The sequence below is a fragment of the Stegostoma tigrinum genome, chromosome 27 (assembly GCF_030684315.1).
Source record: "Stegostoma tigrinum isolate sSteTig4 chromosome 27, sSteTig4.hap1, whole genome shotgun sequence".
NCBI classification, from domain to species: Eukaryota; Metazoa; Chordata; class Chondrichthyes; order Orectolobiformes; family Stegostomatidae; genus Stegostoma; species Stegostoma tigrinum.
The window spans coordinates 21,691,640-21,704,522 of NC_081380.1; the positions used below are offsets into that span (position 1 = coordinate 21,691,640).

Sequence of the window (12,883 nt, forward strand, 5' to 3'; positions counted from 1 at the left end):
GAGAAGGTACCTTTTTTAGTTTTGCTGATTGAGTTGGTGAATGTGTACTCTTCCTTAATATATTTGATTCTTACACAATTAAATTTTATATATTTACATAATCTTTGGCCACAAGTATGGAAGCTGATCTCCTGCTTTGGGATGATGGTCATAGGCGTGAGCATCTGGAGGATGGAGAAAACAAAGGATTGAGTACTGCATGCGCCAGCAGTGACTGCATTTGCAAGAGTAGGAAATATTGTGCATAAAGTTGGAAGAAAACAGTCATACAAGTGGACTGTAGAGAATGTTAGAGATGATCAACAGTGCCAAAGGCAGTAAAGAAATCAAGCTGGATAAGGAGGTGGACTATAGCCAAATAGTCAATATTGTTCACTGCATTTAAACCTCCAAAGGGAGAGTAAACTGACCTTTTGAGCTCTTGGACATTGATCAGGTGGGCCAGTGGGTTGAGGAGTGACAGAGTTTGATTTAGATAATTGTGAAGAGTTATGTTTTGGTAAGGGAAACCAAGACAGGATATAGTTAATAGTAGGGCCCTGAGTAGTGATGCTGAACAAAGAGACCTCTGAATGTAGGTGCATAGTTTCTTGAAAGTGAATTTTCAGGTAGACAGGTTGATGAGGAAGACATTTGGCATGCTTGCCGTCATTGGTCAGAACACTGATTATAGCAATTGGGATGTCATGTTATGGTCTCACCTCACTTTCAGTATACTGCGTTCAATTCTGGCCTTCTTTCTGTAGGAAAGATCTTAGACTTGAGAGAACTCAAACGATTCACAGATGTTGCTGCAACTGGATGGTTTGTGTTAAAGGGAGTAGCTGGGGCTTTTTTCCCCTGGAATATTGGAGGTTGAGGTATGATCTTTATAGAGGCTTATAAAATGATGAGGGGTATGGAAAAGGTGAATGGCCAAGGTCTTTTTCCTGGGGTGGGGGAGTCCACCACTAGAAGGCATAAGTCTAAAATGAGAGGGGTAAATTTTGAAAGGGACCTGAGGGGTAGCTTTCATGCAGAGTGTTTATTAAATGAACTGTCAGAAGAAGTGATAGATGAGTACAAGTGCAGCATATAAAAGTCATCTGGATGGGTACATGAAGAGGAAGTGTTGGGAGGGATTTAGGCCAAATGCTGGCAAATGGGACTAGGTCAGATTGGGATGTCTGGTTGGCATGGCAGAGTTGGACTGAAGGGTCTGTTTCTGTGCTGTATGACTCTGACTTGTAGACTTGTCTGAGTTGCATCTGTTTTATTTGTTATAGCATTCGTTTTTTTTCATTATTCTGGTATCTTCACATCATTGATCTGTTTCTTTTTCCCTCTCGAATCTTCCTCAGCATCTTTAACTGTTTTTTATTATACAAGGTACTTTTTTGGGTTTGGTAATCATACTAATCTGTTTCATTGCACTTCAGAAGTATACTGTTTGACTTAATTTTTCAATTACTTTCTTAAATTCCATTACAGTTCAAAAATGTGCTAAGGCCTACCATCCTATTCCACCTGATTTTTTTCTTACCCATGCAAAGTTAATTGGTGTTGCATATCTGACTATTATGGACTGTAAGGTGGCTCTAGGTATAATTTGTGAAAAAATAATACTCTGGGGATAAAATGTCTCAAAATAACAGAATTAGAAAATGTAGTTTAATGTTGAGTGTGAAGCAGGGAGTAAGAATGGAAATTAGTTTAAATAGTACATGGATATTTCTTCTTGATGTTTCAATTCATAAGCCCAGTTTGAAGGGCCTTTCGAGAATATCCCCTTGGAAGAGGTCATATTCTGTTTGATCAGCTGACGGAGAATCCCTGAATGTGCAATAAGTTGGAGAGACTGCACTCTCTCTCTCTTTTTTTGAAACACGAAGGGTAAAGGAGAATGGAACATGGCTGGAGAGCAACTCTGTGCTAGTTAATGAAAATATTAAGTGACCCAGTCATGAGAAACACATTCTTCTTGTTCTGTTTCAAATGAGTGAGATCTGATTTGCAATTTTTTGCTCCGTGCTCTCGCCATTTGCTGTCTGTAAATTAAAACAATTTACAAGCATACAAATATATGCACATAGCTTAACAGTTTGTATTTGGCTTTGTTTATAATTAAATAACTTCTGTCTGGATGTATTGAAGTATATGCATGAAAGACAGTTTAATTCTGAGCTTCAATTGTATCCTTGAGTTATGCTATTGTGTAATTTTTTTTTAAAAAAAAATTCATTCATGGAATGTGTGTCTGTGACTCTGCAAGCATTTATTTCCCATCCCTAGCGGTGCTTGAGAAGCTGGTGGTGGAGAAGCTGTCTTCTTGAACTGTTTTTTAGTTAATTTGGTGTAGGTACACAATACTGTTAGGGAGTGAGTTCCAGGATTTTGATGCTGAAGGAATGTCAATATATTTCTGGATGGTCAGTGACTTGGAGAGGTGCTTACAAGTAATGGTATTTCCTATGATTATAAAGGCTATTCAAATCTATTCTATTCTTCGTAGCTGATGTCTTACCCTTATAAGGAATCTCACTCACTATCTACAAGATGCACTGTAGAAACTATGCTCTTCTGTGACTGGATGTTTGTGGTTGTGGTGCCAGTTGAGCAGAATGCTTTGATCTGGATGGTATCAAGCTTCTTGAATGTTGTTGAGCTGCACTGTCCCAGGCAAGCAGGCAGTGTTGCATCACATTCCTGACTTGTGCGCAGTCGAGGATGTTAGGTTTTGGGGAATCAAGGAGGTAAGTTACTCACTGCAGCATTCGTAGCCTTTGACTTGCTTTTGTAGTTGTAGCATTTATGTGCCTTGTTCACTTTTTCTGGTCAATAGTAATCCTTCAAGATGTTGGTAGTGGGGGATTCAACAGTGATATTGCCATTGATTGTCATGGGATGAAGGTCCGATTCTCTTATTGGAGATGGTCGTTGCCCAACACTAGTGTGGGACAAATATTACTTGTCATTTGCCAGCCTATCTGGGTATTGTCCAGGTCTTTCTATTTTTAGTCATAGACTGCTTCAGTATAGTAGTGAACATTCCCATGGCTGACTTATGACAGACAGAAAGTTCTCGAAGTAAATGAAGATGGTTCGGCTGCTTTATCAATGAGCAATGGATACCAATCTGTAAGATACTCAGCCCAATAAAGCAAATCCGATGCTAGGATCATTTAAATCAGAGCAAGCAAATTTAAATGACGAACAGAAGAATCAGTGGGCAGATGAGAATTATTTTACACAGCAAATTGTCATGCACTGCCTGAATGGGTCCTGGAAACTGAATCAATGTCATAATAACTTTGAAAGGAGAATTTGACATTTACTCAAAAATGAAACATTTGTAAGGTTATGGTGGGGGGGGGGGGAGAAAAACAGTGTGAGATTAAATGGTCAGCTTTTTCAAAGAGCTAGCACAGGTGTGATGGCTTGAATGGCCTCTTTAATGTGTAACCATTGTAAATCAGATTGAACTGCCTATTTACTTTCCATTTTGTCACCATTACAAGTAGATGATCTTCTGCAGAAATTTATGTTCCCATCTGAGGGAGAGACAGTGGAGTGTTCCTTTTAGTAACCTTGCATCAGTGTTTAAGCTCTAAGTAAAAAGAAGTGTTGGCAAACTCAGCAGATCTGACATCTGTGGAGAGAGAGATAGTGTTAATGTTTTAAGTCCAATATGATATCAGAGCTGGAGTTATATCAGACTCTGTTTGTTGTGTTTCACTCTCCAGAGATGCTGCCAGACCTGAGTTTTTCCAACACGTTTTATTTCAGATCTTCAGCATCTACAGTACATTGCTTTTACTTCAGCCTCATCAAGTTAGACCTATAGCACCTTTTATTCTGGCCCACTGAATCATCATATTCTTGTACCGGTGTCATATTTATTTATTTTCTGCTTCCCAGTCCAAGCATTCCTGTTGCTAATATTGATGGAACCAATTTTATTCTTGTCCTTTTAGAACTTTAAACTAACAAAATTCTTCTCGCCGATTCATGACGAGAGCATTTTGTCTGGGCAATAATTGTAATGTGCGTGAATTATATCCTGCACCATTAGGAGCAGATGTTAAATGAACCAATGTTTCCATCTCTAGAAACAAACAGCTGTCTCTGGGGTAGAGACTGCAATAAGCACTTTTAGCAGTTCTACCTGTCTTAGAAGCAGCAGAAATTTCATAACTGCAAAATTGTTTTTGTTCTGTCTTGATCTAAAGCAATATCATTTATAAATTTAATAAGCCTGATCTGCTGTACTTGGGCTAAGTTTAGCTGTTATCTTTTTCCATGTTGTTAGATGTGCAAGCAGATGGTGTTTTGTCTCTGGTTCCTAATTCCACAAACATTGCTGTCATGTCATTTAATTATAATTATCATTTATTGCAGATGGGGACGAGGATTTGGCCTTGTTGGGATCATTTTTGGAAAAGATAGTGCTTTGAATCAACCAAATAGTATATATGGACTTATTTTCTATATACTACAAATGTTGTTGGGTGAGTACCAGTTACATCTGGATTAATATATTTCATACCAGCACTTCTAATTCATAATAATTATACCAACATTCATTCAGAATTGTACTATATTTGCAACAGTAGTAACTTTTCCATATAACTAATTGGCACAGTTCATTCAAACAAAGGATATTCCATGTGCAGAATTTCTGATGGATTCTTAAGGACGCAGAAAGTTGATTTTTATGTTTTGATTAGAAGCATGCAGTGACTGAGGCATAACGGCACCTGATCGTGCAATCACAATAAGAATAAATGTGGTCAAAAGTCATAAGCTAAATTTCTGATTCATTGAATGAAGCAATTAATAAATTGGATTTTATTTTTGTTTTAAAATTTCTGCATTTATCGAAAAGATTTTTGCCAGAACAAGGTTTAATTTTTAAGTGGTCAGAAACTATCACAGGGTTTTTTAAAAAACTGGGATGCAAAAATATAAAGATAACAAAGTGTGAAGCTGGATGAACACAGCAGGCCAAGCAGCATCTCAGGAGCACAAAAGCTGACGTTTCAGGCCTAGACCCTTCATCAGAGAGGCTTTCTGATGAAGGGTCTAGGCCCGAAACGTCAGCTTTTGTGCTCCTGAGATGCTGCTTGGCCTGCTGTGTTCATCCAGCTTCACACTTTGTTATCTTGGATTCTCCAGCATCTGCAGTTCCCATTATCACTGCAAAATTGTAAAGCTGTGTTCTGTGGTATTAAAATATACGTTGCTCTGCATGAAAACGTAACTTGCTGAAGAATAGAGCTCTATAGGATTGATCTATTTCACTCCTTATTTTACCTGGAAATGTTACCATAGTGAATAACTCTTCATCCTTCCCAGTTTTATTAGCTACAGTCTTTCCTGTTGCTATTTTCTGGAGTTAGTGGTCTCTTGTTAATACTCCAAAGCTAGTTGCTTTATCTAAATTAATAAGAAAAGATAAATATTAGAATTATGGTGAAATAAAAACACTTTTCAAGCAAATTAGCTACTTGGCTATCTGACCTATGAATGACAGCATTTACTGATTACAGATCTTGCGACTTGTGTCGCTATTAGATCTGTTAAACAACATCAATAAAACTTAATCTGCCTTGTTGCTGCACCATTCTTCTGAACAATGATAGCATTTTCCACCATGAAGATGGGGCCGGAAACCACTATCTGTACTGTTTATTTCCTTATTTGCTAGTTTAGCTTATCTGAATGTTGAATCTCCAGTCACTATGAAAACATTCAAAGTTCATGCAGCTTGCCTGACCAGTGTCAGGTATACATTCAAGCTTCTTCTATTAGTATCTTGGAGAATCCTAAGTTTAGTGTTTGATTGTGTTTCTGTCGAATGGAATGGTCTCAATGAATTATTTCCTTTCACGGTCTGGTGATCTGGATGTGAATTTTCTTTGGTTCAGGCAGCCTTATTTAATTATAATATTGTTTTACAGTCCAAATTAAATGCTGGCATTGATTCGAACTTGTGTTTTTAAAATACAATAGCTCTAGCCAGAACGTGCAAGTACTTAAACAGGTGTGGGAAATCAACAAAGTCATTCTCTGTTCTAAACTTCTGATCCCATTTGGAAATATTCTATTGTAAGCCTTCAGATCTATTCTCAGCTCTGATCTTCATTGGCTGTGCAAAATGGTTAAATCTTTTTCAGCACCTATCTCTTCACTTGCAAAGGATGTAGTTGTATGCCATGCAGTAATAATGGACTGGTTGGCATATTTACTGAGAAACTTGAAATCCTGGATCAAGTTGTATTGACTTGACAGAACAAAGTTTAATTATCTTAATCAAAATGTGATGCCACAGAAATTAGTGACCCTTGACTGCAACGGTTCTGTTGACCAGCTTTTGTAAAGACTTGTGAATTTTTGTTTGTGTTACCTCCAAATGTGCCAATCCATGTGAGTCCGAGAGTGTACTTAATATCTAACTCACCACTTACTTTGTTCCAGAACAAATCATTTGATTTACAGTGCACATCATTCCTGATTTCAAGAATGCAATGCTTCTCTATAATGAAGGCAAGCTTCAATGTTGAAGTCTAAATATTGTATGTTACCTCCTGCCATATCTGGCATTATATGTAACTTCCAAGTTAGACCGTAAGACACAGCAGAAATTAGGCCATTTAGCCCGTAGAGTTTGCTCTGCCATTCAATCGTGGCTGATAAGTTTCTCAACCTCATTCTCCTGCTTTTTCGCTGTAATCTTTGATCTCCTTGACTATCAAGAACCTAGCTATCTCAGTCTTAAATATACTCAATGACTTGGCCTCCACAGCCTTCCACAGCAATGAATTCCATAGATTCACCGCTCTCTGGCTGAAGTGGTTTCTCCTCCTATCCATTTACTCTAAGACTGTACTCTCGAGTCCTAATCTGTCCTGCTAATGGAACTGTCTTCCTGATGTCCACTCTGTCCGGGCTTCTGTAAATTTCAATTAGATCCCGTCTCATCCTTCTAAACTCCATTGAGTATAGACCTAGAGTTCACAAACGTTCCTCATGTGTTCAGCCTTTTGTTCCTGGGATCATTCTTGTGAGCGTCCTGTGGGCAAACTCCAGGGGCTAGTAAATCCTTCTTGATAGGGCCCAAAATTGCCTTCACTATTCTAAATGTGGTCTGACCAGACCCTTTTAAAGCCTGAAGTACGTCCCTGCTTTTATCTTCTAGTCCCCTTGAAATAAATGCCAACATTGTATTTGCCTTCCTAACTACCAACTCAACCTAACCCAACTCAATCCTGGACATTTGCCTCCCAAGTCCCTTCCACTTCAGATTTCTGAATTTTCTCCCCATTTCGAAAATAGTCAATGCCTCTATTCTTCTTACCAATGTGCATGACCTTACACTTTCCTACATGGTGGTTCCAGCTGCCACTTCTTTGCCTACTCTCCTAACCTGCCTAAATACTTCCGCAGCCACTGCACCACCTCAATAATATCTATCCCTCCACCCCTGTCTGTATCATCTACAAACCTAGCTAGAATGCCCTCAGTTCCTTCATCTAGATCATTAATGTATAAAGTTAAAAAGTTGTGGTCCCAACACTGACCGTTATGGAACACCACTTGCCACTGGCTGCCAGCCTGAGAGAGACCCTTTTAACCCCACTGTTTTCTGCCAGACAGCCAATTTTTTATCCATGCAGCACCTTGCCTCTAACACAATGGGCCCTTGTCAAAGTCCTTCTGGAAGTCCAATTGGATAGCATCCATCTAATCTGTGAAGAATGGTCTAGACCCGAAACGTCAGCTTTCCTGCTCCTCTGATTCATCTTGGCCTGCTGTGTTTATCCAGCCGTACACTTCGTTGTCTCAGATATTCCAGCATCTGCAGTTCCTACTATCTCTGAAACAATATTAGATGTTAATTTTATTGATACAGAAATTACGCTGTATATGTGTGAGGAAATAACTCTTGCAGAACACCAGAAAGTTCAATTTTGTGTATGTTGTCACTAAAATTTCTGATTCTCTGTTCATAACTTCGAGATTTTTGCAAACTGTCTTGGTATAGTCTATTTGTGAAATTGGTTTGTAGGATAGATTAATTGTGTGCAGAATAAAAATATCTGCTTTATTTATTCTCAACTTTCCTTTATTGCTTGGAGAATATGCATTGTAGTGTACTTATGTCATTATTTTACCACAAACTTTTAGAAGACTGCATATCCCAATATAATGTGCTGAATTACTCCCCACTTCACCTGGATGGGTGCAGCTCCAACATCACTGAAGAAACTTGACACCATCCAGCTCGCCTGTTTGGCACTACATCCGCAGCATTCACACTGTCTGCCACCAATTCTTGGTAGCAGTAGTATGCACTGTCTACAAGTTGCATTGCAGAAATTCACCAAAGATCCTCAGACAGTACCTTCCAAACCCATGACCATTTCCATCTAGAAGGTCAAGGCCAGCAGATATACGGGAACACCCCCGTCTTCAAGTTCCCCTCCAAGCCATTCACCATCCTGACTTGGAAATGTATTGCCATTTCTTCACTGTCACTGGGTCAAAATCCCGGAAGTTCCTCCTTTAATTACATTGTGGGTCAACCCACAGCAGGTGTACTATGGTGGTTCAAGAAGGCAGCTTGTCGACACACCTGAAGACCAAATAGGGATAGGCAGTGCTAACCAGCCAGTGACGCCCACAACTATCAAATGACTAAATTCTAAAAAATCACTTCATCTGTTTGTGAACATTTCCTTTAAGTGCACCCAAACTTTGGATGCTGGAGCAAGCATTATTGGAACTCTTGCTCATTCCTCCAGTAGTTCCTCAGACTTTGTCTTTGGCCATCTAGATCAGTTTTGTTAGCTTTCATTCAAGCCTGCTTTGCTTGCATAGTTGTATGTCTGTCACACTAAAAGAAAAACCTAATTTTGGATTGGGGTTATATATCTCTGAATGCAATATTATCCAAGAGCGATTTGGGGGCAAAGTTTGAATCAGTTTTCTTGGTATAAGGATCACACTTAATTTATCAAAACAGATTAATTTTACACTTTGCCAACAATTTCTTGTTGAGCATTTGTAAATTATGTATTGAATTCTTTGAACAATGATAACAAGGCCTTGGTCAAGAGAATGTGTATAGATTGTGGTCATTATCAATGCGTTTGTTACTGTGCATTAACTTTTCAAATTTGTTTACTAATGCAAGCATTCATATGTTGAAGCCTTCTACAGAGAGGCTTTATTTGTTTTCACGAAATAACATTCCTCCCTTTCTTGCAGGTATGACAGTGAGTGCAATGGCTGCTTTAATACTCATGACGACATCCATAGTGTCTGTGGTGGGTGCACTGTATCTAAGTTACATCCTGTACTTTGTACTGAAGGATTTTTGCATAATTTGCATTACTACATATCTCCTGAACGTCACACTTTTCATCATCAACTATAAACGACTGGTTTACTTGAATGAGGCCTGGAAACAGCAACTCCAATCCAAACAGGAATAATCTCAATGATCTGCAAACTTAACACCTGGAGAGCCTGCTTCCATTATGTCTATTTGGCAGTAATTCTTTTTGAGAGAGATGTATATGATAAAAAGAAAATCAAAATCATTGAGAAACTTTTTTAAATTGAATACTTGTTGTGTGGGACCCTGGACTTACTTTGGTTTATCCACCCTCACATGAAGATAAATAGACAAGCCAACTGAAAGCAAGCTTTAACTGTATTACACATTCCTTCGAAGATCTTAATTGAGAAACTCGCATACACTAAGTGATATTTAAGTATCCACCCCATCTCTTCCTCCCCCCCCCCCCCAAAAAAGTAAACTGCGTGTTAAATTGTGAATGAAAGTGCCTTTGTTTGAGGAATTTTTTTTAAAAAATAATCATATACAAGTGTTTTTATATTGCACAGGAAATGGCTAATGGCATCCTTGAGTCTTGGTGGTCTAATTAATGGATCTGAAAAATTTGTCTATCTTGGCTAAATGACCTGCTGTGAATGTTCGATGTCCAAATTCTTCCAATCTAGTTGGAATTTGTCTTGTGATAGATGGTATTGTGGTCCTCTAGGACTAACTTTTTTTGAGTGCATGAATGATTTTAAAAGGCCAGCAACTATGCAGTCACAACATGCCACAAAGATATTTAAACTAGGACATTTTGGAGTGCGAGGAAGTTCTTGTCACAGCTTGCTAGGATTTTAAACGAGCTTCAGTGAATCTAATAGTTCAATACCAAGAGTCTTAACCATTATGGATTTGACTAATATTGAGCCAATATTTCATGTAAAAGGTATATCTCTCAAAAATTGACCCTTTTTAATAAAAGTGCAGTCAATTGGTCAGTGATTTTCAACAAGTTAAAACATGTTCATGTTGCACTTTAGGAGATTTTTTTATTTTGAATTCTAGTTTATGGTTTATTTCAGTACTTTAATACTGCCATTATTAATATAGCGGCATCATCACCAAGACAATATTTATGTGGTCAACCAGGCCTATAACGTTTTTTTTTTAAAACAAATCTTGTTTAGGAGACATCTATTCAATGTGATTGTGTTGCATACAACTTTATTTTTGTCAAAGTAGTATTTTGTTTATATTGAGAAATTAATTAGGTTGAAAATAGTTTTTCTGCAGTGTAACACCATTGTGCCATGTTAATTAATAGTTGATCATTTCTACATTTAAATAGTCTACTAATTAATTGGTTACGTTGGCCACGATGGAAACTTTACTCTGCGTTTTGAGTTCAGTTTCACATGTTCAAACTATTCGTACATATGGCCACTGCTTGAACAAAAAAAAATCCTTTCATTCTATTTAAATGGCTGCTGTTCATAAGTTGGAAAAATACAACTTCACTGAACATTGATTTTAGATATTTGTGAGGGCTTGTTTTATCCCACCACCTCATTTTATTCAGATCGACATTTAAGCAGAATAGGATTTTGCTTGGCTTTGAAATATCCTTGCCAGTGTGGTTCAGTGCCTCCAAGTATTGTTGAAAAGAGTTGTAGTTGTGCATATTCAGTATTCAATGGTATACTGACCACCTATCATGTTTTAATTGAGATCTTTTGTATCCTTACAGAAATTGAGCTCTTGTGTTAGTGCCCCGAAAATAGTTTGGCAGCAAATTTTAAGGTTTTATTTTCAAACTTGATGTAATTATTTACACCAAGAAGCATCCCAAGTCATTGAGCAAGCTGATACCCTAACAGCCTTCTAAATCTCCCAAGTAGCTTATGATTTCATGAGAAGGAGGTTACTTTCATTTTGTAGAACCCAACCTGTTGAACTGTATTGTCCAAATGATTACTAGATTCGTGTAATACTTGGAACTGGTGACAATTGGTTCATGGTAACGGTGTTCAAGTAACAAGTTCTTCTGACTGAAACTTCGAAAAACCTAATGCCTATGAACCAAACAAACATCAATAAAATATATCAATGTTTGTATACCTCAGAGACTGTGTTCATAACACAGGATCCAGCTGATGTGACTGATAAATCTATCATCACCCAGTAGTTAATTATACTTTTCTTTACTCTGCCTATTTGCCAGTGTGGAATTGTGTTTAAAAGATGGGGCAATGTTTTCCATCAGGTATCTACTATTGGTAGAAAATCCAGTTCCGTTGAACTTTATATTTGCAGATGGGCAGTTGTCTAACAAAGTCTTTCTTTTGTTGAACTTAAGTCTTGTTAATGTGTAGAATGCTGTACATGTGAACATAGTAATTGATGCACTCAGTATTTTCTGAACACTAAATTTGCTGTTTTTGTTTTGGTGTATCTTTCCCAAATTGGGTCTTTTTTTAGCCCTTGTGCTGTACATGTTTTGTTGGCAAATTTTAATGCAGTTACTACATTCATCCTATAATGCAAATAATTCAGGATGTTGGGTACAGTTAAAGCTTGTCTCAAGGGATATGATCTTGGACATGAGGGAATTGCATTTCTTGTATCTGTGCTCATTGAAGCTGCTGGTACAGCAAGTTACCTGAAGTCTGTCTCTGAGCTCTAGAAGACCACTGAATGCTATTATACCATTATTGTGACATTCCTGTGACCCAATAAGCTGTAAAAAAAATTCCAAAAGAGTTTACTGATACTGTAGTACCAATACTTTATATCTTGGCTGTGGATGACACCTCTGCTCATCTTTGATCCTGTTTTTGATGTTGAACTATACTAGGTAACTGCAGTTCTACAAATGTTTGATTCGAAACAAGTCTAATATTGACTTTTGGCCAATGTGTTGAGCTTGGCTCAAATGTTTTACTTTGTGCACCTCCTGGTGTAATGCCTTTACTAACAGCAGAGGGATGGACAAATTTAAAACCTTAAGTCCAGTTATATTTAGCTTTTTTCTTTCCCCACCATAATTTGTTTAATTGCACTGTCTAGCGTGAAGCCCATGTTTACTGCTCAAGATGTACTGTAACTATAAATTCATTCCTATTGATACTGGCCTATCAGTACTTATTCCTGGTATTGGCATTAATACAGGCATGAGCAGATCCTTAATTTTGAAGCTGTAAACAAAAACAGTTTCCGTTACAGTAAATCATTGTCTATTCAAAGTGAAAGGGTGACAAATGCTCTTTATTTTTGTAAAACTATTTAGCATGGCAGAAGTAGTATGTTCTTGATCTGTATAATATGTTCCATCAGAATTATTTATTAATGCTGCTTCAAGCTCATGAGCACATGTGTTAAAACTTTTAAGGTGGACTCTGGGCATTGATCCCCTTCACAGCCACAGATGGGAAAGGTTTTATAATAGGTTCAGGAATATGATTTTGCTAAATAGCAAAAATTGTAAATATGTATGAATGTGTATTCATTGCACAGAATTTTTTGGTATGAAATAAATGTAGAATCTACATGAGGTCTTCT

General features: G+C 37.6%; 1 protein-coding gene across 1 annotated transcript in view; it reads left to right on the forward strand.

The window, feature by feature from the left end:
- The window catches only part of vkorc1l1 (vitamin K epoxide reductase complex, subunit 1-like 1), a 39,303-nt gene extending 26,454 nt beyond the window's left edge, over nucleotides 1-12,849 (forward strand). Inside the window, exons 2-3 of the mRNA XM_048557270.2 lie at nucleotides 4,378-4,487; nucleotides 9,250-12,849. Coding sequence (XP_048413227.1) covers nucleotides 4,378-4,487; nucleotides 9,250-9,476 — 337 coding nt within the window. The 3' untranslated portion in view covers nucleotides 9,477-12,849. The remainder of the gene's footprint in view (nucleotides 1-4,377; nucleotides 4,488-9,249) is intronic.
- Nucleotides 12,850-12,883: the final 34 nt, after the last annotated feature.